Here is a 21,815-nt window from a genome sequence, read left to right on the forward strand (position 1 = left end):
TTCAACATATTTTTGGAAGTCCTAACATGCAATCAGAGAAGAAACAGAAGGAATCCAAATTGGAAAAGATGAAGTAAAACTGTCACTGTTTGCAGATGACATGCTACTATACATAGAAAATCCTAAAGATGCTACCAGAAAACTACTAGAGCTCAACAATGAATTCGGTAAAGTTGCAGGATACAAGGTTAATACACAGAAATCTCTTACATTTCTACACAATAACAATGAAAGATCAGATAGAGAAACTAAGAAAACTATTCCATTTACCATTGCATCAAAAAGAATAAATTACCTGAGAATAAACCCACCTAAGGAGGCAAAAGACCCTTACTCTGAAGAGTATAAAGTACTGATAAAAGAAATCAAAAATGACACAAACAGATAGACAGATATACCATGCTCTTGGATTGGAAGAATCGATATTGTTAAAATGATTATACTACAAAAGGCAACCTACAGATTCAATGCAATCCCTGTCAAATTACCAATGGCATTTTTCATAGAACAAAAAATTTCACAATTCGTATAGAAACACAAAAGACCCCAAATAGCCAAAGCAATCCTGAGAAAGAAAAACAGAGCTGGAGGAATCATGCTCCCTGACTTCAGATTATACTATAAAGCCTCAGTCATGAACACAGTATGGTAGGGCTTCCCTGGTGGCGCACTGGTTAAGAATCTGCCTGCCAATGCAGGGGACACAGATTCGAGCCCTGGTCTGGGAAGATCCCACATGCCGTGAGCAACTAAGCCCATGCGCCACAACTGCTAGCCTGCACTCTAGAGCCCGTGTGCCACAACTACTGAGCCCACGTGCCACAACTACTGAAGCCCACGTGCCTAGAGCCCATGCTCCACAACTAGAGAAGCCACCGCAGTGAGAAGCCCGCTCACCACAACAAAGAGTAGCCCCTGCTTGCCGCAACTAGAGAAAGCTCACGTGCAGCAATGAAGACCTAATGCAGCCAAAACAAACAAACAAACAAAAAACAGTATGGTACTTGCACAAAAACAGAAATATAGATCAATGGAATAGGATAGAAAGCCCAGAAATAAACCCATGCACCTATGGTCAATTAATCTATGACAAAGGAGGCAAGAATATACAATGGAGAAAAGACAGTCTCTTCAATAAGTGGTGGTGGGAAAACTGGACAGCTACAAGTAGAAGAATGAAATTAGAACATTCTCTAATACCATACACAAAAATAAACTCAAAATGGATTAAAGACCTAAATGTAAGACCAGATACTAGAAAACTCTTAAAAGGAAAACATAGGCAGAACACTCTTTGACATAAATTGTAGCAATATCTTTTTTGATCCACCTCTAAGAGTAATGGAAATAAAAACAAAAATAAACAAATGAGACCTAATGAAACTTAAAAGCTTTTGAACAGCAAAGGAAACCATAAACAAAATGAAAAGACAACCCACAGAATGGGAGAAAATATTTGGAAATAATGCAACTGACAAGGGCTTACTCTCTAAAGTATACAAACAGCTCATACAGTTCAATATCAAAAAAACAAACAACCCAATCAAAAAATGGGCAGAAGATCTAAAGAGACATTTCTCCAAAGAAGACATACAGATGGCCAAAAAGCACACAAAAACATGCTCAACATCACTAAAACTACAATGAGATATCACACCACATCGGTCAGAAGGGCCATCATCAAAAAGTCTACAACAATAAATGCCAGAGTGGGTGTGGAAAAAAGGGAACCCTCCTACACTGTTGGTGGGAATGTAAATTGGTACAACCACTACGGAGAATGGTATGGAGGTTCTCTAAAAAACGAAAAATAGAGCTACCATTTGACTCAGCAATCCCACTCCTGGGCATATATCCAGAGAAAATCATAATTCGAAAAGATACATGCAGCCCAGTGTTCACTGCAGCACTATTTACAGTAGCCAAAACATGGAAGCAACCTAAATGTCCATCAACAGAGGAATGGATAAAGAAGATGTGGTACGTATATACAATGGAATATTACTCAGCCATAAAAAAGAATGAAATAATGCCATTTCCAGCAACATGGATGGACCTAGATATTATCATACTAAATGAAGTCAGAGAGAGAAAGATAAATATCATATGATATCACTTATATGTGGAATCTAAAAAACAATAGAAATGAACTTACTTACAAAACAGAGACTCACAGCCTTCGAAAACAAATCTATGGTTACCAAAGGGGAAAGGTGGGGGGGAGTGATAAATTAGGCGTTTGGGATTAACATACACACACCACTATATATAAAATAATCAACAAGGACCTACTGTATAGCACAGGGAACTCTCAATATTCTATAATAACCTATATGGTAAAAGAATCAGGAAAAGAATGGATATATGTATAACTGAATCACTTTGCTGTACACCTAAAAGTAACACAATATTATAAATCAACTATACTCCAATATAAAATAAAAACTTTAAAATAAATAAATATACAATAAAATATTGAATTAATATTTTAAAACTCTCAAAAAATAAAACTCCTAGCCTAGACAGTTTCACTGGAAAATTCTACCAAATGTTTAAAGAATTAACACCAATTCTAAACAATCTCTTCTAGAAAATAGAAGGAAATACTTCTCCATTCATTTTATGAAGACAGTATTACCCTGACACCAGTATAAAAAATGAAAACTAAAAACCAATATTCCTCATGAATATGGATGCAAAAATCCTTAACACATTATTAGGAAACTAAAATCCAGTCATATATTATAAGAAGTATACACCATGACCAAGTGAGATTTATTCCAGTGATGCAAGGTTGTTCAGTAACCCCCCAAAATCAATCAATGCAATCAACCAGGCTAAAGAAGAAAAAGTACATGGTCATATCAATAGATGTAGAAAAAGCATTTGAAAAAATTCAACACCCTTCATGACAAAAATCTTCAGAAAAACAGTGATAGGAGAAAAAGTCCTCAACTTTATAAAGAGCATCTACAAAAAAAAACTACAATTAACAGAATGCTTTTCCCCTGATAGATAACAAAGAAAGGTGATGTCTACTCTCATCACTTTTATTCAACATAGTGCTAGCCAGTGCTGAGTTTTAGCCAGTACAATAAGGCAAAAAAAGTAAATAAAAGGTATATAGATAAGAAAGCAAGAAATAAAACTGTCCCTGTTTGCAGAGGACATGACTATGTATGGAAAAACAAACAAACCAACTCCTACAGCTACTAAGTGAATTCAGCAAGGTCATGAGACGCAAGATAAACATTAAAAAAGTCAATTCACTAGCAATGAGTATGTGGACAATGATACTAAAACTTAAATTCCATTTACAATCACTCAAAAAACTGAAATACTTAGATGTAAATCTAACAAAACATGTACAGGATTTGTAAGCTGAAAACTATAAAACATTGATGAAAAAATTCAAAGATCATCTAAATAGACTTGACTCTTGAACAACACAGGGGTTAATCCACAAAATTTAGTCAGCTCTTTATATCCACAGTTGCTCTATATCTGTGGAATCAACCAACCATGGACTGTGTAAATAGTAGTATTTACTACTGAAAAATATCTGAAGATAAGTGGACTCACACAATTCAAACCCGTGTTGTTCAAGGGGCAACTGTAAGTGGAGAGTCATTCTGTGTTCATGGACTGGAAGACTCAATATAATGAATATGTCAATTTTCCCCAAATTGATATTCAGACTTAATATAATTCCTATCAAATTCCCCAATGACTATTTGTAGATACAGACAAGATTATCCTGCATGTCCGGAGCCTGTGCTCTGCAACGGGAGAGGCCACAACAGTGAGAGGCCCGCGTACCACAAAAACAACAACAACAACAAAAAAAACTGTGGTACTGCTGAAGGGATAGACACATAGATCAACAGACAAAATAGAGATCCCAGGAATATACACACAAATATGCTCAACTGTGTTTTAAACAAAGGTACAAAAGCAACTCAATGTAAGAGAGAAAACCTTTTCAACAAATAGTGTGGAACAACTGGACACAGAGAAGCAAAAATGAAACCTGACCTAACTCTCATACCTTATAAACAAATATTAACTGAAAATGAAACCTTTTAGGGAAAAAAAGGAGAAATTCTTCAGGATGTAGGCAAAGACTTCCTAGAATTGATACCAAGGTATGATCCATAAAAACAGAAACTGATAAATTGGACTTCACAGAAATTGAAAACATTTACTTGGAAAACGACTTTGTTAAGAGGATGAAAAGACAAGCTATAGACTGAGTGAAAATATTTGTAAAACACACACCTGACAAAGGACTAGTACCTAGAATACATAAAGAACTCTTAAAATTCTACAATAAGTGAACAAAAAACACCCATTTAGAAAACTGACAAATCTTGATTTGTTGATATTATTGTTCAACACTATATTCCATGGTTTTCTGACTACTTATTTTATATAGTAATGAGAAGTATTGAAACATTCAAATATAAATAATTATGCATTTATTTCTCCTTTCAGTTTTTCCAGTTTTGCTGCATGTATTTTGAAGTTTTACTTAGGTTAACACACCTTTAGGGCTATTACATCCTCTACATGAATTTAGCCTATTCATCATGATTTCTACTCTAACATGCTCTTGGTTGGTGTTGGTATGGTATATCTTTCTCCATCCTTTTGCTTTTAAACCATATGTGTCTTCATATTTAAATTATGTTCCTTTGTAAATAATATAGTTGCATCATGCTTTTGATGCACTTTGTGAACTGCTGCCTGGGTCTAGCATTTTTACCCATCCTAAAAATCTCTTTTAACTGTAGTGTTTATACTATTTACATATAAGGTAATTATCAATATGGTTAGGTTTAAATCTATTATCTTTCTACTGCTTCATCTCAAAATGATACTCTTCTCTATGTTAATCATTCCTTCAATTTCCAAAACTTACTTTTAGTTTCTTCCTATGTATTTCTGCTTGTTCTTCCTGGTATAATTCCTGTTGCACTTGTTCTAAATCTTCACGTTGTCGCAGCATTTCTTCCAATCTCTGAGTCAGCTATAAATTTTAAAAAAACACACAAACATGTAAAGGAATCAAATTCTATGACAAATATTTCAGAATTTCTCCAGTGTTAAAGAAATGGTTATTTTAATACCATATTCTGAAGCTGTAGCCTTTTTTCTTCACCTTCTTGAACTTTTGCCATCCGATCTTCTTCTCTTTGTTGCTGCATCTTGGCAAACTCTATGATTTTTCTGTTTTCTTCTTCCATTTCCTCATGTTTCTTTTTTCTCCAGAGAGCCTGCTCTTTCTTAAAGTCTTCTATATACCTTCGAATTGTATTCATTTTTTCTAACTTTTGTTGTCTTTCCCTAAAAAGCAATAGTGAATGCAGTTGTATAGTAACAGAAATAATAATAAAATATCAAAAAATTTAAGTATCATTTCCTTCAGTTGATAATGATGTGGAGAAAAATGGCTTCCCTATTTACAATTTTTTCATTCTTTCATGCAACAAACATTTTGAGTGTTTACTATGTGCCACTAAATATAATAACAGATATGAATTTTCTCTGAGTCAGCTACTACTATGCCTCTTCTCTAACCTATTATGATGTTTTATGCATCTCACTTCAGAAAGGCCACCACCTGTTTATATATGTTTCACAGCACTCTACACTTTAGCTGTCGACCAGGGAAACTGAACAGAAAACAAATTCTCTTGATATGGGCTTACTTAAGAAAATCAAAGTTTAGCCATTGTCAATAAGTATTTCTTAACTATCAGACAATTAATTATCATGCTAACAAAGATAAGTAAGACTTGGGGGCTTCCCTGGTGGTACAGTGGTTGGGAGTCCGCCTGCCAATGTGGGGGACACGTGTTCGAGCCCTGGTCCAGGAAGATCGCACATGTTGCGGAGCAACTAGACCCATGTGCCACAACTACTGAGCCTGCACTCTAGAGCCCGCGAGCCACAACTACTAAAGCCCGCACACCTAGAGCCTGTGCTCCGCCACAAGAGAAGCCACTGCAATGAGAATCCTGCACACCACAACAAAGAGTAGCCCCGGCTCGCCGCAACTAGAGGAAGCTGGCACACAGCAACAAAGACCCGACGCAGCCATGAAGAAAGAAAGAAAGAAATTTATAAAAAAAGAGAAGACTTGGTCTCAGTTTATGTGATAACATTTACTGGGACTTACCATGTACTGGGCACTGTTTAGGTGATTTCCTCTTCATGACAAGCCTGAGATAAATCTAATGTAAATGTTTAGGCATGTAAGAAAGTTGGGATAAACTTACAATTGATCTTCTTCATAGATTTTCCTAACAATTTCATCAATCATGAGTTTCTCTTTCAGCAGTTGCTCATAAGCTTCCTGCTTCTTCTTTCCTTGTTCTTCAAGTTGTTTCTCTAAGTCACGATTGTACTGTGCTTTTACTTTGTTTCGTTTTTCCTCCACAGCATTCTCTTCCTTTATTAATCTCTCGTGTTCTTCCATCATAGTTTTGGCAATTTCAGCATCACGTTTCTGTTATTAAAACAAAATTCATCTTTCCACTTTCAAATCTGGGCACAGTAGGATAGAATACTTTTAGCAGATGGAATTGAATACTATAAAGCCTGTTATATAAAATATTATGTAACTGTGTAGGTAAAAAGCAAAGGTAAGTCACTGTCACCTGAAGGGTTTGAATGATGAGTCAAACCCTTTATAAAGAGGCTTTCCTATTCCTTCAAGTAGCTCTCTCAGGGCAATAAGGAGAATAAACTCCACATTTGAAAAACAGTAAGTAAAATTAGAAGTGCTTTGTTAACAACTATATTAACTGCCAGAGCAGTAGTCATCTTTTTCATCTATTTAAAAGTTGATGTAGGCAATTTTCACAAATTTTAGCTCCACTGGGTATTGGCTGCCATTTAGAGTAAGGATGGCACTATCTTTTTTATACAGGTCTGCTATTAAATAGCTCTGAGCAGCTCTTAAGTTTCTCTCAGCCTAAATTTTCTTTCCTGCTACTGGCCTTTGAAGTCTCCTCTTTCTCATTTATTAAAGGCCCCTGGTAATCACTTTAATTTAATAAAAGGGTCACATATGTCACTGTGCCTGTTTTCTTAGGTTTTAATTCACTCATTCAAGACCATTCCTTCTGAGTTAGACACAACCCTGCTTCTTGAATGGGTTAACCTCCTTACTTGTTTTGAGCATTTTGAAATCATTTAACAAAATGTTTTAAAGTAAATATATTAGGGCACTTTAAAAAAATCATCCTTGGGCTTCCCTGGTGGTGCAGTGGTTGAGAGTCCGCCTGCCGATGCAGGGGACACGTGTTCGTGCCCCAGTCCGGGAAGCTCCCACATGCCGCGGAGTGGCTGGGCCCGTGAGCCATGGCTGCTGAGCCTCCGCGTCCAGAGCCTGTGCTCCACAACGGGAGAGGCCACAACAGTGAGAGGCCCGCGTACCTCAAAAAAAAAAAAAAAAAAGTCATCCTTTACCATTAGGATCACATCCCAAATGCTAGAATGGCTAGCAGCATCAAACATAAAAGAAGAAACAGATTAAAATATGAATGCTAATGCCATTCCTGATCTAATTGATGCCTTTAACATATACACTGTTAATATGACTTGACCAAAATTCTTTCTTTCCTTCTCTTTTCTTAGCACATGTTGTACTAGGCTCTATAGAAAAAATATGACAAGACAAAAACATGTATGTACAAATTATCACACACTTATAGAAGTACAATGTTCTCATTTCACAGATAAGAAAATTAAGGCTGAGAGAGAAAGCCAAAACTAGCACCTAAATATCCTGACACCTAGTCAAGTCCTAGGAGTATTTGACTTTAATTTTTGTGGATCAATTTTATTTAGAAAATAACAGCAATTCTTTCAACAGCCAGAATAAATATCTACAACTGCCTCGAATAATCTCAATTATCAAAATAATTAAACTGCAATCTACTGGTCAAATAGTACATTGTTTATGTTCTACTTTATTTTTTAAAGGGTAGAGTATGGCTCATGAAGTGAAGTCTCCTTACCCTCTCCTACCACCTGTCACACCAAAGTTTATCATGTTAACAGCATGCTGTACAACCCACCAGACTTCTTCTATACTAACACACATGCACACACACATTTCACTATGGCCAGCATCTATTCTTATTTGAAGCCTCTATAACACTGCACTGGTCAAGTATTTTGATATCACCCCTCTAATTCTATGTGTGTGTGAACATGTGTGTTGATATACAGAACACATATGTGTGTGTATATACATGCACACACAGATGCTGATATACACATACATACACGTACAAGTTTTAAAAAATGTACTGTGAAATGTATTATTCTCCAAATTTTTTTGCAACTTGCTTTTTTTCCTTTTAACATATAATATATTCTGGCCAACTTTAAAAGCCAAACTATTTCCCTTTACCTCTTTCTCTTTAATAGCCGTATAACATCTTTGAAAGGGATCTAGGAGAGGGGGAACTCTGCTATCAAAATGCTCTACAAAGTAATAGAGAAATGAGAGAAGGGAACTTAAAAGACTGTGTAACATTGCAATCAGAACTCTTCATCTATGTCTAGCCTTTATGAGTGACAACGAGAGCTCAAGTGATGACGTACACCCTGCTTTTAAGTGTTAATAAACCCTATTTTATATTATACTGTGTAACACTACTGCTGCGTGTGTCTGAAACTCCTTTGCCCAAGAGTAACTATTACCAGTAATGCACAGTAGGTCAGGAGTAAGAAAAGAGGATAAAAATAGAGGAAAACATGAGAAGAAAAGATTGATATTTATGAAACAGAAAAGTTTCCTGCTTATAGTTTATTTTTTAAAACATTTTAAAAATTAAAAATTTAGTAACATTCTAAAATACACTGATTATGCTAACAACCTGTATTGGTTTGTCAGAGAATAATCAGTTAGAGACCATCAAGAATGCTGGGAGTTACTGGATACAGCTGTTCATTCTAAGCATCAACCTAATTCCTTGTGTCTCTGAAAGGTTCTAGTATTAAATTACACAAAGCTCAATATCCATAATTTCTTACACCTTAAGGATCTGCAAAGTATAAAAGTATTTGAGAAATCTAACAGTGTAAATTCTGTATAGAATGTAACAATTTTCCAAAAATTGGTCTATTTTTGGTTTTCTAAATGAAGCTAAAAATATGGAAAACATAATGACCAGAAACATGATTACCATTTGCTCATATTTGATGGCATCCTTTTCAGCAATCTGAGCTGCTCTTTCTTTACTCATGTAAGCTGCTTTTAATTTCTTCTCCAATTCTCTGAGCTCAATACTGTTTTAAAAAAGACAGAAATTTAAATTCGAGGACCATGTATCTCTTACCATTTTAAAAATAATATGTATCTGCAATTTAAATGAATTTTTTTCTAAATGCATAAAAGATATTTATATTATTTTTTAAATATTTTGAAAAAATACCCCTTTCTCCATTCATCCCAAGAAAAATCAGAATGCATGTGAAAAGAGACATTGTAATTAATTTTTCTAGACAAAACAACCCTTTTATTTTCAATAATCATCACTAAAAAGCTTTCTGCCAGTGCCTGGCTCAGAAAAGGTGCTATATCAATATAGGTTAAAATTTCTGTCCAGTTACCAGTACTATTAGGCTAAAAGAATAACTATAGTGGAGAGGTTTAAACCTACACAAGTTACTTAAATTTTGTACCTTGGTTTTGCTATCTGTAAAAGGTGTAGTTTTGGCAATTAAATAAGTTAATGTGTATAACAGTAGACATTCTACTACATATGGTAACTATTTTTTGATGATGATGAAGAAGGAGTAACATGGGCAAGTTTAGGTCACTTCTCTGGGCTTGTTTACTTATCTGTTAAAAAAAATGGGGATTGGCGTCAGATAATCTCTGAATTACTTTTTTTTTTTTTAAATAAGATGTTGGGGGTAGGAGTTTATTAATTAATTAATTTATTTTTGGCTGTGTTGGGTCTTCGTTTCTGTGCGAGGGCTTTCTCTAGTTGTGGCAAGCGGGGGCCACTCTTCATTGTGGCGCACGGGCCTCTCACTATGGTGGCCTCTCTTGTTGCGGAACACAGGCTCCAGACGCGCAGGCTCAGTAGTTGTGGCTCACGGACCTAGTTGCTCCGCGGCATGTGGGATCCTCCCAGACCAGGGCTCGAACCCGTGTCCCCTGCATTAGCAGGCAGATTCTCAACCACTGCGCCACCAGGGAAGCCCTGAATTACTTTTTAATCTATCACTCTCCTAAATTTAATGAAAACAATATGCCATACAAAAATTTTTATTTTACTGTGCCAGTCATAATTCTGAATATGACAGAATATGAGAATTCTGAGTTGGAAGGGCCCTGAGATGTCACCAAGATGTACATGTTAATTCTTACTGGAACAAAGAGGCACTCACCTACCTATAAACTCAACTTACAAGTACCCCCTACCTACAAAGAAACAATCGTAAGGGGTAAGGGAAGAGAGAGATTCCTGGTATTATGGTGTGGGTCCTTCTTGCCCTTACCATTGTAGGTGCAAATGTATATGACACAAGATTACCTTCTTACATAAAAAGTGTTAGAAACGAGGATTAAGTTTCTAGGTTAGTCTACATATTTTACTCCACTAAGAGTTTGAGATACATTTACAAAGATTTTTGTTAGAGTTGGGTACTAATGATTATGCACCAATATACAAACCCAATCAATTTATAATATTGTCTCTACAAAAAAATGTGCATTAAGTTGCAAACAACCAACATTCAAATAAACGACCTTCATTTGAAGGACAAGGGCACCCATACCCACTGGATATACACCTAGAAGTGAAATTTCTGAGTCACAGGGTAGGCTGTGTTCAAATTGAGTAGATAATGGCAGTTTTCCAAAGCTTTGTCAGATTTACACTCCCATAAACAGTGTCTAAGCACTTGCACCACTCCACACCCTCAGCAACACTTTCGTCTTTTCATAGATTTTAACCATTCTTTTGGGGGATGTAATTTATCACTGGGGTTTTAATTTATGTTTCCCAACTACTAATGGAACTGAGACCTCTTCATATGTTGACTCATTTGTATAACTTCTGTGAAGTTCTTGTTTAATATTTAAAAAAATTTTTTTCATTCTTATACTGGTTTGTCTACTTATTGTTGCATAGAAGTCTTTTTAAATTTATTTATTTACTTATTATTTTTGGCTGCGTTAGGTCTTCGTTGCTGCACGCCAGCTTTCTCTAGTTGCATCGAGCGGGGGCTACTCTTCGTTACAGTGCACAGGCTTCTCACTGCGGTGGCTTCTCTTGTTGCGGAGCACAGGCTCTAGGCATGCAGGCTTCAGTAGTTGTGCACGCAGACTTCAGCAGTTGTGCACGCAGGCTCAGTAGCTGTGGCTCGCGGGCTCTAGAGCACAGGCTCAGTAGTCGTAGCACACAGGCTTAGTGGCTCCACGGCATGTGGGATCTTTCTGGACCAGGGCTGAAACCCATGTCCCCTGCATTTGCAGGCGGATTCCCAACCACTGTACCACCAGAGAAGCCCAAAATTTCTTTATATATTCCGGATACAAGTCTCTTGTTAGTTATATGCATTGCAAATACCTCCTTCCAGTCTGCAGTTACTCTCACAGTGGTTTCTTCAGATGAAGAGTATTCTAATCCACCAATCTTTTTCTTCATTGTCAGTAACTTTTGTGTCATGTTTTAAGAAATGTTGCCCACTACACAGACATAAATACATTTTCTCGTATTAGTCTCTCAAAGCTTTGTTATTTCACCATTAACTTTTAGACTATAATCCTCCAGGAATTGATTTTTATGTGTGGTGTGAGGTAGAAATCAAGTTCATTTTCTTCCATATGGATATCTAATTGATACAGTATCATTTTTTTAAAATGTCTATTTCTGAATGCCCTGCAGTGATTCTAAAATGTATATGGAAATGCAAAGTAGGAATGGCTAAAACAATCTTTTTTTTTTTTTTTATTTTTGCGGTACACGGGCCTCTCACCGTTGTGGCCTCTCCCGCTGCTGAGCAGAGGCTCCGGAAGCACAGGCTCAGCGGCCATGGCTCACCGGTCCAGCCGCTCCGCCGGCATGTGGGATCCTCCCAGACTGGGGCACGAACCCGTGTCCCCTGCAACGGCAGGCGGACTCTCAACCACTGCGCCACCAGGGAAGCCCTAAAACAATCTTTAAGAAGACCAAAATTGGAGACTTCTTCAGGATATGAATACTTATTATAAAGCCACAATATTTAAGATAGTGTAGTTTTAGCACAGGATGAACAAATGGATCAATGGAATAGACTAGAGCAGCTCTTCTCAACTACAAGTTTTAAGCCCTAATGCCCTTAAGCATCTATTATGTGCAGTGAATTAACTTGGTTCCTCTGCATCTAAAATAATAGCAGCTATATACTGTCTTTGAGAAAATTAAAAATACAATCACTCAACTTTCTGTGACACTTGGTTCTCTTATGGAACCCCAGTTGCGGAAGGATGGGATAGAAAAATGCAAAAACAGATGCATGCACATATGCACACTTATTTTATGACAAAACTGGCACTGCAGAGCCAGTTTCCCTTTCTACTACTGCTAGTCAGTTTGGTAAATGTGCTATTTAGTAATTTACCTAAATTTTCAAATTTGCATAAAATTGTTCACAATATCCTGCTATGACCTACAGTGATCTCCCATTTGTATGATCTACAGTTATATCACACTATCTATTCCTAGAATTGGTTATTTGTACATTCTCTTTTACAGTTATATATTCCTGCCAGGGACTATCAATTTCATTGGCCTTTTTAAAGGCACAATTTTTGGCTTTGTTGATTCTACTTTATGTCTACATTCTAAATTGCTCATTTCTGACCTTATCTTTATCCTACATTATTTTTTAATCACTCCAGATGGGAATTTTCTCTTTGTTTTCAAATAATTTCAGATGGAGTCTTCTTTTCTAATAGTCATTTTAGATTATAAGCTATCCTCAAGGAATAGCTTTAGCTATTTATGGGGACAAGTTCTGGGGGGTTTTTAATCCTAGAATTTTTTTCTTGTAAAATATATATAACAAAAATTTGTCATTTTTAAGTGTACAATTCAGTGGTGTTAATTACATTCATAATGCTCGGCAACTATCAACACTATTTCCAAACTTTTTTTCCAAAAAGAAATGCTGTACCCATGTAAGCAGTAACTCCCCATTCCTCCCTTCCCTGCTAATTTACTTTTTGTCTCTGCAAATCTGTCCCTAGATATTTCATGTAAGTGGAATTATACAGTCTTTATCCTTTTGTTTCTGGCTTACTTCACTTAGGATAATGCTTTTCAAGGTTCAACCATATTGCAGCATGTATGAGAGCTTCATTCCCTTTTATACCTGAATAATATTCTACTGTATGTATATGCCACGATTTGTTTATCTACTCATCTGCTGATAGACACTTAGGTGGCTTCTACCTCTTGGCTATTGTGAATAATGTTGCATTGAACATTGGCGTACAACTATCTGATTGAGTCCCTGTTTTCAATTTTTCAATTCTTTTGAGCGTACACCTAAGGGTGGAATTGCTGGACCACATGGTAATTCTGTTTAACTTTTAGAGGAACTGCCAAACTGTCTTCCACAGTGCACCATTTTACATTCCTACCAACAATGTCTGAGGTTTCCAATTTGTCCACATCTTCACCAACACTTATTTTCCATTGTTTTTATTACAGCTATCCTACCAGGTGTGAAATGGTATCTGCTTGTGGTTTTGATTTGCATTTCCCTAATAACAAATGTTGAGTACTTTTTCATGTGCTATTGCCCACTGTCTGTCTGCTTTGGAGAAATCTTTAAGTACCAGGCCCATTTTTGAATTGGGTTGTTTGTCTTTTGTTGTTGAACTGTAGGCATCCTTTATATATTATGGAAATTAAATCTTACCAGAGATACAATTTGCTTTTCTGGCCTGAGTTCTGAATTAGGAGAAACACAGATAAGCACATTGTGTCAGTCCTTCAGGTAGCTCCCAGGTAGGTTAGAATATACAGACACAATAATTTGCAAATAAGATCTGCTCTTCTTCCTCCAGAACCAGGGCCTGGTACTCTATGGGCTGCTGTCCTCAAGACTGCCTCATAGCTGGGAGGGGATGGAGCAAGGAAAAGTAAAAACACTAAAGACTTTGCTTCCATTGCTAAGTTGCCTTTTTCTTGTTTGAGCATGCAGTTGGTTGCTATAAAACTTTGTTGTTCAGAGTTCTTACAAAGTTGATTCTGACAGTTTCTGCTAGTTTGACTGGGAGGACAGGAACTTGGAGCTGCCTACTACACCATTTCTCAGATGTCACTCCAATCTTACAACCATTACTATGTGGCATTTTCATTATCATTCAGTTAAAAATACACTCTAATTTCAATTCTGATTGCTCCTTTAGCCTGGGGTTATTTAGAAGTACATTTTAAAATATCTAAACATACAAAGATTGTCTAGTTTTTTGGGGTCTTTTTGTTACTGTATATCTAGTTTAACTCCACTGTGGTCAGAGAACATACTATGTATGAAATAAATGTGTTAAAAATCTGTTGTATTTGTTCTGGCATAACAAATGGTCTCTTTTCATAAATGGTTCAAACATGTTTATTATAACTACTAATATAGTTGGGTTACATTTACAATCTTAATATATTCTTTCTATTTGTCTTACCTGTTCTGTGTTCTCTCTTCTCTTCTTTTTGTCTCTATGTTTGGAGTCCCCAAGACCACCCCCACACTGGGTTCCATCACTCACTCAGAGGACTCACAGGACTTAGTATATAGTCATACTCATGGATATGATTTATCACAGTGAAATACAGAGCAAAATCGACAAGGAAAAAAGCATGTCGGCAAAGTCTAGAGGAAATCAGCTGCAAGTTTCCAAAAGTCCTCTCCCAGTGGAGTCACACAGGAGACACTTAATTCCCCCAGCAATAAGTTGTGACAACATGTGAGAATTGTCTACCAGGAAAGCTCGCTAGAGACTTAGGGCCCAAGATTTTCATTAGGGGCTAGTCATGCATGTACCCTCTGCCTACCAAGTACCAAAATTACGACTACCAGAAGGAACAGAGTTCAGAATGAACCATACTGTTTTTCCAAACAATTAGGCACTCTTATCATAGAGTGGTGGGAACCTTCTTGAAATCCAAGTTTCCAGATGCCAGCCAAGGAACAAACTTGCAAAGCAGGGCTATCTGAGGAAATTAGCCTCAAGTGTGCTATGTCAACTCTTTTCTGCACAGCCTCATCATTCTTTATTATCACATTTTTCCCTCTATTAATTTGTTAATTGTATATTCTTTTCCAAATTTGTATTACAGAGATTACATGTTTGTTTCAAGTCTGATAAAATTTGTCCATTTTTTACCAAACAATGAGAGATTCTTGACCACTTTAATTCCATGTATGTACTTCCTACCTCACTTTTGTTATGGTTTGTTACATTTTTAACTATTTATATATTTTAAATCCCAAAGACATTACAATAAGTGATTTACAGATTCATATTTCACCTAGACTTACTACGCATTTTCCTCCCTGAAGTTTTGAGATTAATGTTGGGATCATTTTTATTCTTCTACCTGAAGAACAACTGCTAGTATTTCCTTTAATGCAGGGTTATCGTGATCAATTCTCTCTTTTGTTTGACTGAAAATGTTATTTTTTTAAGCCATCTTATTTATTTTAATAATTAACATATTGATTATCAGTCAGAAATGTAATATAATAGTACTGGCATCAGCAAGGAACTAGTTGTACATTTAATAAGGGCAGACTGTCTCTTCTTTGAGATAGTTTTTGCTGAACTTAAATACAAGTTATAAACAAGGTACTTATTTTTTCTTTCATAAAGCTATGTGTTAGCTATATAATAAATATAAATTGCTATTATTTAATAATTATAAATTGTATGGTCATAATTATACAATTAGTTGTAATAACTGTAAATAATTATAACTAATTGTACAACTAATTATAATTATTAATGCTACAATTAAACTAGGATTTCTAAAACTAGACAGTGGTGGGGGCAGAGTCAAGATGGCGGTGTAGGAAGACATGGAGTTCACGTCTCCCCACAACTAGGGCGCCTGCCACATGCTGGTGGGGGACCTAGATGCCCAAGGAGATGAGAAGTACCCCCTGAGCAATGGGTAGGACGTGGGGTGAGTGAGGGGGGAGGAGAAGTGGTGGCTGGGAGCGGGGAGGGGTTCCCATGCCTGGAGGGACCCTCAGGGGCTCAGATATCAGTGGGAGCACGCCTAGAGTTTCCCTTGCCTAATCGGGCCCCAGGAAGCCTGCCGGGCTCCCCAGCCGGGTCCTCCGCCTTCCAAGGCCCCCTCCGGGCCACGTTGGTCCTAGGGGTATAGGAGGGAGATGGGGGGCGGGGCTGAGCAGAGAAGAGGAGTGGTGGACAGGGAGGGGCCCTCCAAGATCAGAGGATCAGGGAAGGCATGGAGGGTGTTTCCCCTGCTTACTATGGCCCAGGAAGCCTGCTGGGCTCCCGGGCCTGGTCCTCCATTCTCCCAGGCCTGGTCCTCCATTCTCCCGGGCCCTGTCGGGTTGTGAGGGTCTTAGGGGCATAGGATGGAGGGAGAAGGGGGGTAAGAGGAGGAGAGGCAGATGGGAGGGCCCTCTGGGATTGGAGGAATGGGGGGGGGCGGAGGGCATTTCCCCCACCCACTAAGCCTCGGGAAGCCTGTTGGGCTTCCAGGTCTGGTCCCCTGCCTTCTGGGGCTCCCTCTGGCCACGTGGCTCCTAGGGGCACAGGAGGGAGGTGAGGGGAAAGAAGAAGAGAGGCCAACAGGGAGGGGACCTCTAGGATCGGAGGATGCGGGGGAAAGCACCCTGCATTCCCCCCACCCACTAGGGCCCAGTGAGCCTGCTGGGGTCCTGGACCTGGTGCTCTGACCTCCAAGGCCAGAGGCACTCCTGGGCCCCTCCTGCTGCCTTGAGCCTAAGCCACCCAGGGTCTTTTCCGGCCCTGTGGGTCCTAAGCATAGGCCCTGCCCACCACATAAACCCCACCCCTGCCTAAGCCCCACCCCCACACACAGCCAAGGCCTTTTCTGGCTTTTTTTTGTTTCTTTCCTCTCCTCTTTTTTACTATTGTAGTTCTGTTTTAGCTTCTGGTTGTTGTTTCATCTATATTTTTATTTTTTTATTCTTTCTAACATATCTGTTAGTTTTCTAATCTTATTTTTTACTCTGTTATTGTTCTGCTCCTTTTATTCTTCTTCTTCCTTTTTTTTTTTTTTTTTTTTTTGCCGCCCCACGTGGGTTGTGGGATCTTGGTTCATGAGCAGAGGGTTAGGCCAGAGCTCCTGTTGTGGGAGCTCCGAGTCTGAACCACTGGACTAACAGAAAACCTCAGACCCCAGGGAATATTCATCAGAGTGAGGTCACCCCGAGGTCCTCACCTCGGCACCAAGACTCAGCTCTACCCAACAGCCTACAAACTACAATGCTGGAAGCCTCAGGCCAAAAACCAGTAAAACAGGAACACAATCCCACCCATCAAAAAATAAAATAAAATAAGACAACGAAAAAATGTCACAGATGAGGGAGCAAGGTAAAAACCTATAAGACCAAATAAGTGAAGAGGAAATAGGCAAGCTACCTGAAAAAGAATTCAGAGTAATGACAGTAAAGATGATCCAGAATCTCAGAAATAGAATGGAGGCACAGATTGAGAAAATACAAGAAATGTTTAACAAAGATCTAGAAGAGGGCTTCCGTGGTGGCGCAGTGGTTTAGAGTCCGCCTGCCAATGCAGGGAACATGTGTTCGTGCCTCGGTCCGGGAAGATCCCACATGCCGCGGAGTGGCTGGGCCCGTGAGCCATGGCCGCTGAGACTGTGTGTCCGGAGCCTGTGCTCCGCAACGGGAGAGGCCACAACAGTGAGAGGCCCACATAATACAAAAAAAAAAAAAAAGAAGATCTAGAAGAACTAAAGAACAAACAAACATAGATGAACAACATAATAACTGAAATGAAAAATACACTAGAAGGAATCAATAACATAAAACTGAGGCAGAAGAACAAATAAGTGAGCTGGAAGACAGAATGGTGGAAATAACTGCCGAGGAACAGAAGAAAAAAGAATGAAAAGAACTGAAGACAATCACAGAGACCTTTGGGACAACATTAGATGCACCAATATTCGAATTATAAGGGTACCAGAAGAAGAAAAGAAAAAGGAAGGGTCTGAGAAGATATCTGAAGAGATTATAGCAGAAAACTTCCCTAACATGGGAAGGGAAATAGTCACCCAAATCCAGAAAGTGCAGAGAGTCCCATACAGGATAAACCCTAGGAGAAACATACCAAGACACATATTAATCAAACTAACAAAAATTAAATTCAAAGAAAAAATATTAAAAGCAGCAAGGGAAAAGCAAAAAATAACATACAAAGGAATCCCCATAAGGTTATCAGCTGATTTTTTAGCAGAAACTCTGCAGGCCAGAGGGAGTGGCAGGATATACTTAAAGTGATGAAAGAGAAAAACCTACAACCAAGATTACTCTACTCAGCAAGGATCTCATTCAGATTTGACAGAGAAATCAAAAGCTTTTCAGACAAGCAAAAGCTAAGAGAATTCAGCACCACCACACTAGCTTTACAACAAATGCTAAAGGAACTTCTTTAGGTGGGAAGCACAAGAGAAGAAAAGGACCCACAAAAACAAAATGAAAATAATTAAGAAAATGGTAATAGGAACATACATATCAGTAATAACCTTGAAAGTAAATGGATTAAGTGCTCCAAATAAAAGACACAGGCTGGCTGAATGGACACAAGAACAAGACCCATATATGCTGTCTACAACAGACCCACTTCAGACCTAGGGACACATACAGACTGAAAGAGAAGGGATGGAAAAAGATATTCCATGCAAATGGAAATCAAAAGAAAGCTGGAGCAGCAACACTCATATCAGATAAAATAGGCTTTAAAATAAAGAATGTTAAAAGAGACAAGGAAGGACACTACAAAATGATCAAGGGATCAATCCACAAAGAAGATACAACAATTATAAATATTTATGCACCCAACATAGGAGCACCTCAATACATAAGGTAAATGCTAACAACTGTAAAAGGGGAAATCGACAGTAACACAATAATAGTAGGGGACTTTACACCCCACTTAACCAACGTACAGATCATCCAAACGGAAAATAAGGAAACACAAGCTTTACATGACACAACAGACCGGATAGATTTAATTGATATTTATAGGACATTCCACCCAAAAGTGTCAGAATACACTTTCTTCTCAAGTGCACACGAAACATTCTCCAGAATACATCACATCCTGGGTCACAAATCAAGCCTCGGAAAATGTAAGAAAATTGAACTCACATCAAGCATCTTTTCTGACCACAATGCTATGAGATTGGAAATCAATTACAGGAAAAAAACTGTAAAAAACACAAATACATGGAGGCTAAACAGTATACTGCTAAACAACCAAGAAATCACTGAAGAAATCAAAGAAGAAATAAAAAAATACATAGAAACAAATGAAAATGAAAACGCACAACCCAAAATCTATGGGACACAGCAAAAGCAGTTCTAAGAGGGAAGTTTATAGCAATTCAATTTCACCTAAAGAAACAAGAAAAATCTCAAATAAACAATCTAACTTACACCTAAAGAAACTAGAGAAAGAAGAACAAAGAAAACCCAAAGTCAGCAGAAGGAAAGAAATCATGAAGATCAGAGCAGAAATAAATGAAACAGAAATAAAGAAAACATAGCAAAGATCAATAAAACTAAAAATTGGTTCTTTGAGAAGATAAACAAAATTGATAAACCTTTAGCCAGACTAATCAAGAAAAAAAGGGAGAGGATGCAAATCAATAAAATTAGAAATGAAAAAGGAAAAATCACAACTGACACCACAGAAATAGAAAGGATTCTAAGACACTACTACAAACAACTATATGCCAAGAAAATGAACAACCACAAAGAAATGGACAAATTCTTGGAAAGGTACAATTTTCCAAGACTGAATCTGGAAGAATTAGAAAATATAAACAGACCTATCGCAAGTAATGAAACTGTAATTAAAAATCTTCCAGCAAACAAAAGTCCAGGAGCAGATGGCTTCACAGGCAAATTCTATCAAACATTTAGAGAAGAGCTAACACCTATCCTTCTCAAACTCTTCCAAAAAATTGCAGGAGGAGGATCATTCCTAAATTCTTTCTACAAAGCCACCATCACCCTGACACTAAAACCAGACAAAGATACTACAAAAAAAGAAAATTACAGACCAATATCACTGATGAACATAGATGCAAAAAGAGGATACAGACAGATGGAGAAATATACCATGTTCTTGGATTGGAAGAATCAATATTGTGAAAATGACTCTACTACCCAAAACAATTGACAGATTCAATGCAATCCCTATCAAACTACCAATGGCATTCTTCACAGAATTAGAATAAAAAATTTTACAATTCGTATGGAAACACAAAAGACCCCGAATAGTCAAAGCAATCTTGCGAAAGAAAAACGGAGCTGAGGAATCAGTCTCCCTGACTTCAAACTATACTACAAAGCTACAGTAATCAAGACAGTATGGTATTGGCACAAAAACAGAAATACAGATCAATCGTACAGGATAGAAAGCCTGGAGATAAACCCATGCACATATGGTCACCTAATTTATGACAAAGGAGGCAAGAACATACAATGGAGAAAAGACAGCCTCTTCAATAAGTGGTGCTGGGAAAAGTGGACAGCTACATGTAAAACAATGAAATTAGAACACTTCCTAACACCATAGACAAAAACAAACTCAAAATGGATTAAAGACCTAAATGTAAGACCGGACACTATAAAACTCTTAGGGGAAAACACTCTTTGACATAAACCACTGCAAGATGTTTTTTGACCCACCTCCTAGAGAAATGGCAATAAAAATAAACAAATGGGACCTAATGAAACTTAAAAGCTTTTGCACAGCAAAGGAAACCATAAACAAGACGAAAAGACAACCCTCAGAATGGTAGAAGATATTTGCAAATGAAGCAACTAACAAAGGATTAATCTCCAAAATATATGAACAGCTCATGGAGCTCAGTAACAAAAAAACAAACAACCCAATTAAAAAATGGGCAGAAGACCTCAACAGACATTTCACCAAAGAAGACATACAGATGGCCAAGAGGCACATGAAAAGCTGCTCAACATCACTAATTATTAGAGAAATACACATCAAAACTACAATGAGGCATCACCTCACGCCAGTCAGAATGGCCATCATCAAAAAATCTACAAACAATAAATGCTGGAGAGGGTGTGGAGAAAAAGGAACCCTTTTGCACTGTTGGTGGGAATGTAAATTGACACAGCCACTACGGAGAACAGTACGGAGATTCCATAAAAATCTAAAAATAGAACTACCATACGACCCAGCAATCCCACTACTGGGCATATACCCTGAGAAAAACATAATTCAAAAGGACACATGTACCCCAATGTTCACTGCAGCACTATTTACAATAGCCAGGACATGGAAACAACCTAAATGTCCAACAATAGATGAATGGATAAAGAAGATGTGGTACATATATACAATGGAATATTACTCAGCTATGAAAATGAACGAAACTGGGTCACTTGTAGAGATGTGGACGGACTTAGAATCTCTCATACAGAGTGAAGTAAGCCAGAAAGAGAAAAAAAATATCATATATTAACACATATATGTAGAATCTAGAAAAACGGCACAAATGAACCTATTTGTAGGGCAGGAAGAG

The 21,815-nt window shown here is 37.6% G+C and overlaps 1 protein-coding gene across 2 annotated transcripts in view; it reads right to left on the bottom strand.

The window, feature by feature from the left end:
• The window catches only part of MNS1 (meiosis specific nuclear structural 1), a 56,422-nt gene that overhangs the window by 16,705 nt on the left and 17,902 nt on the right, over positions 1-21,815 (bottom strand). Inside the window, exons 4-7 of one of the 2 annotated variants that reach the window (XM_082846576.1) lie at positions 9,204-9,306; positions 6,282-6,511; positions 5,130-5,346; positions 4,922-5,029 (exon numbers count right to left, since the gene is read on the bottom strand). In XM_082846576.1, the coding sequence (XP_082702702.1) occupies positions 4,922-5,029; positions 5,130-5,346; positions 6,282-6,511; positions 9,204-9,306 (658 nt within the window). The remainder of the gene's footprint in view (positions 1-4,921; positions 5,030-5,129; positions 5,347-6,281; positions 6,512-9,203; positions 9,307-21,815) is intronic. The other variant, XM_082846577.1, reaches the window with a different exon arrangement.

Source organism: Leucopleurus acutus (genome assembly GCF_964270905.1).
Source record: "Leucopleurus acutus genome assembly, chromosome: 1".
NCBI lineage: Eukaryota > Metazoa > Chordata > Mammalia > Artiodactyla > Delphinidae > Leucopleurus > Leucopleurus acutus.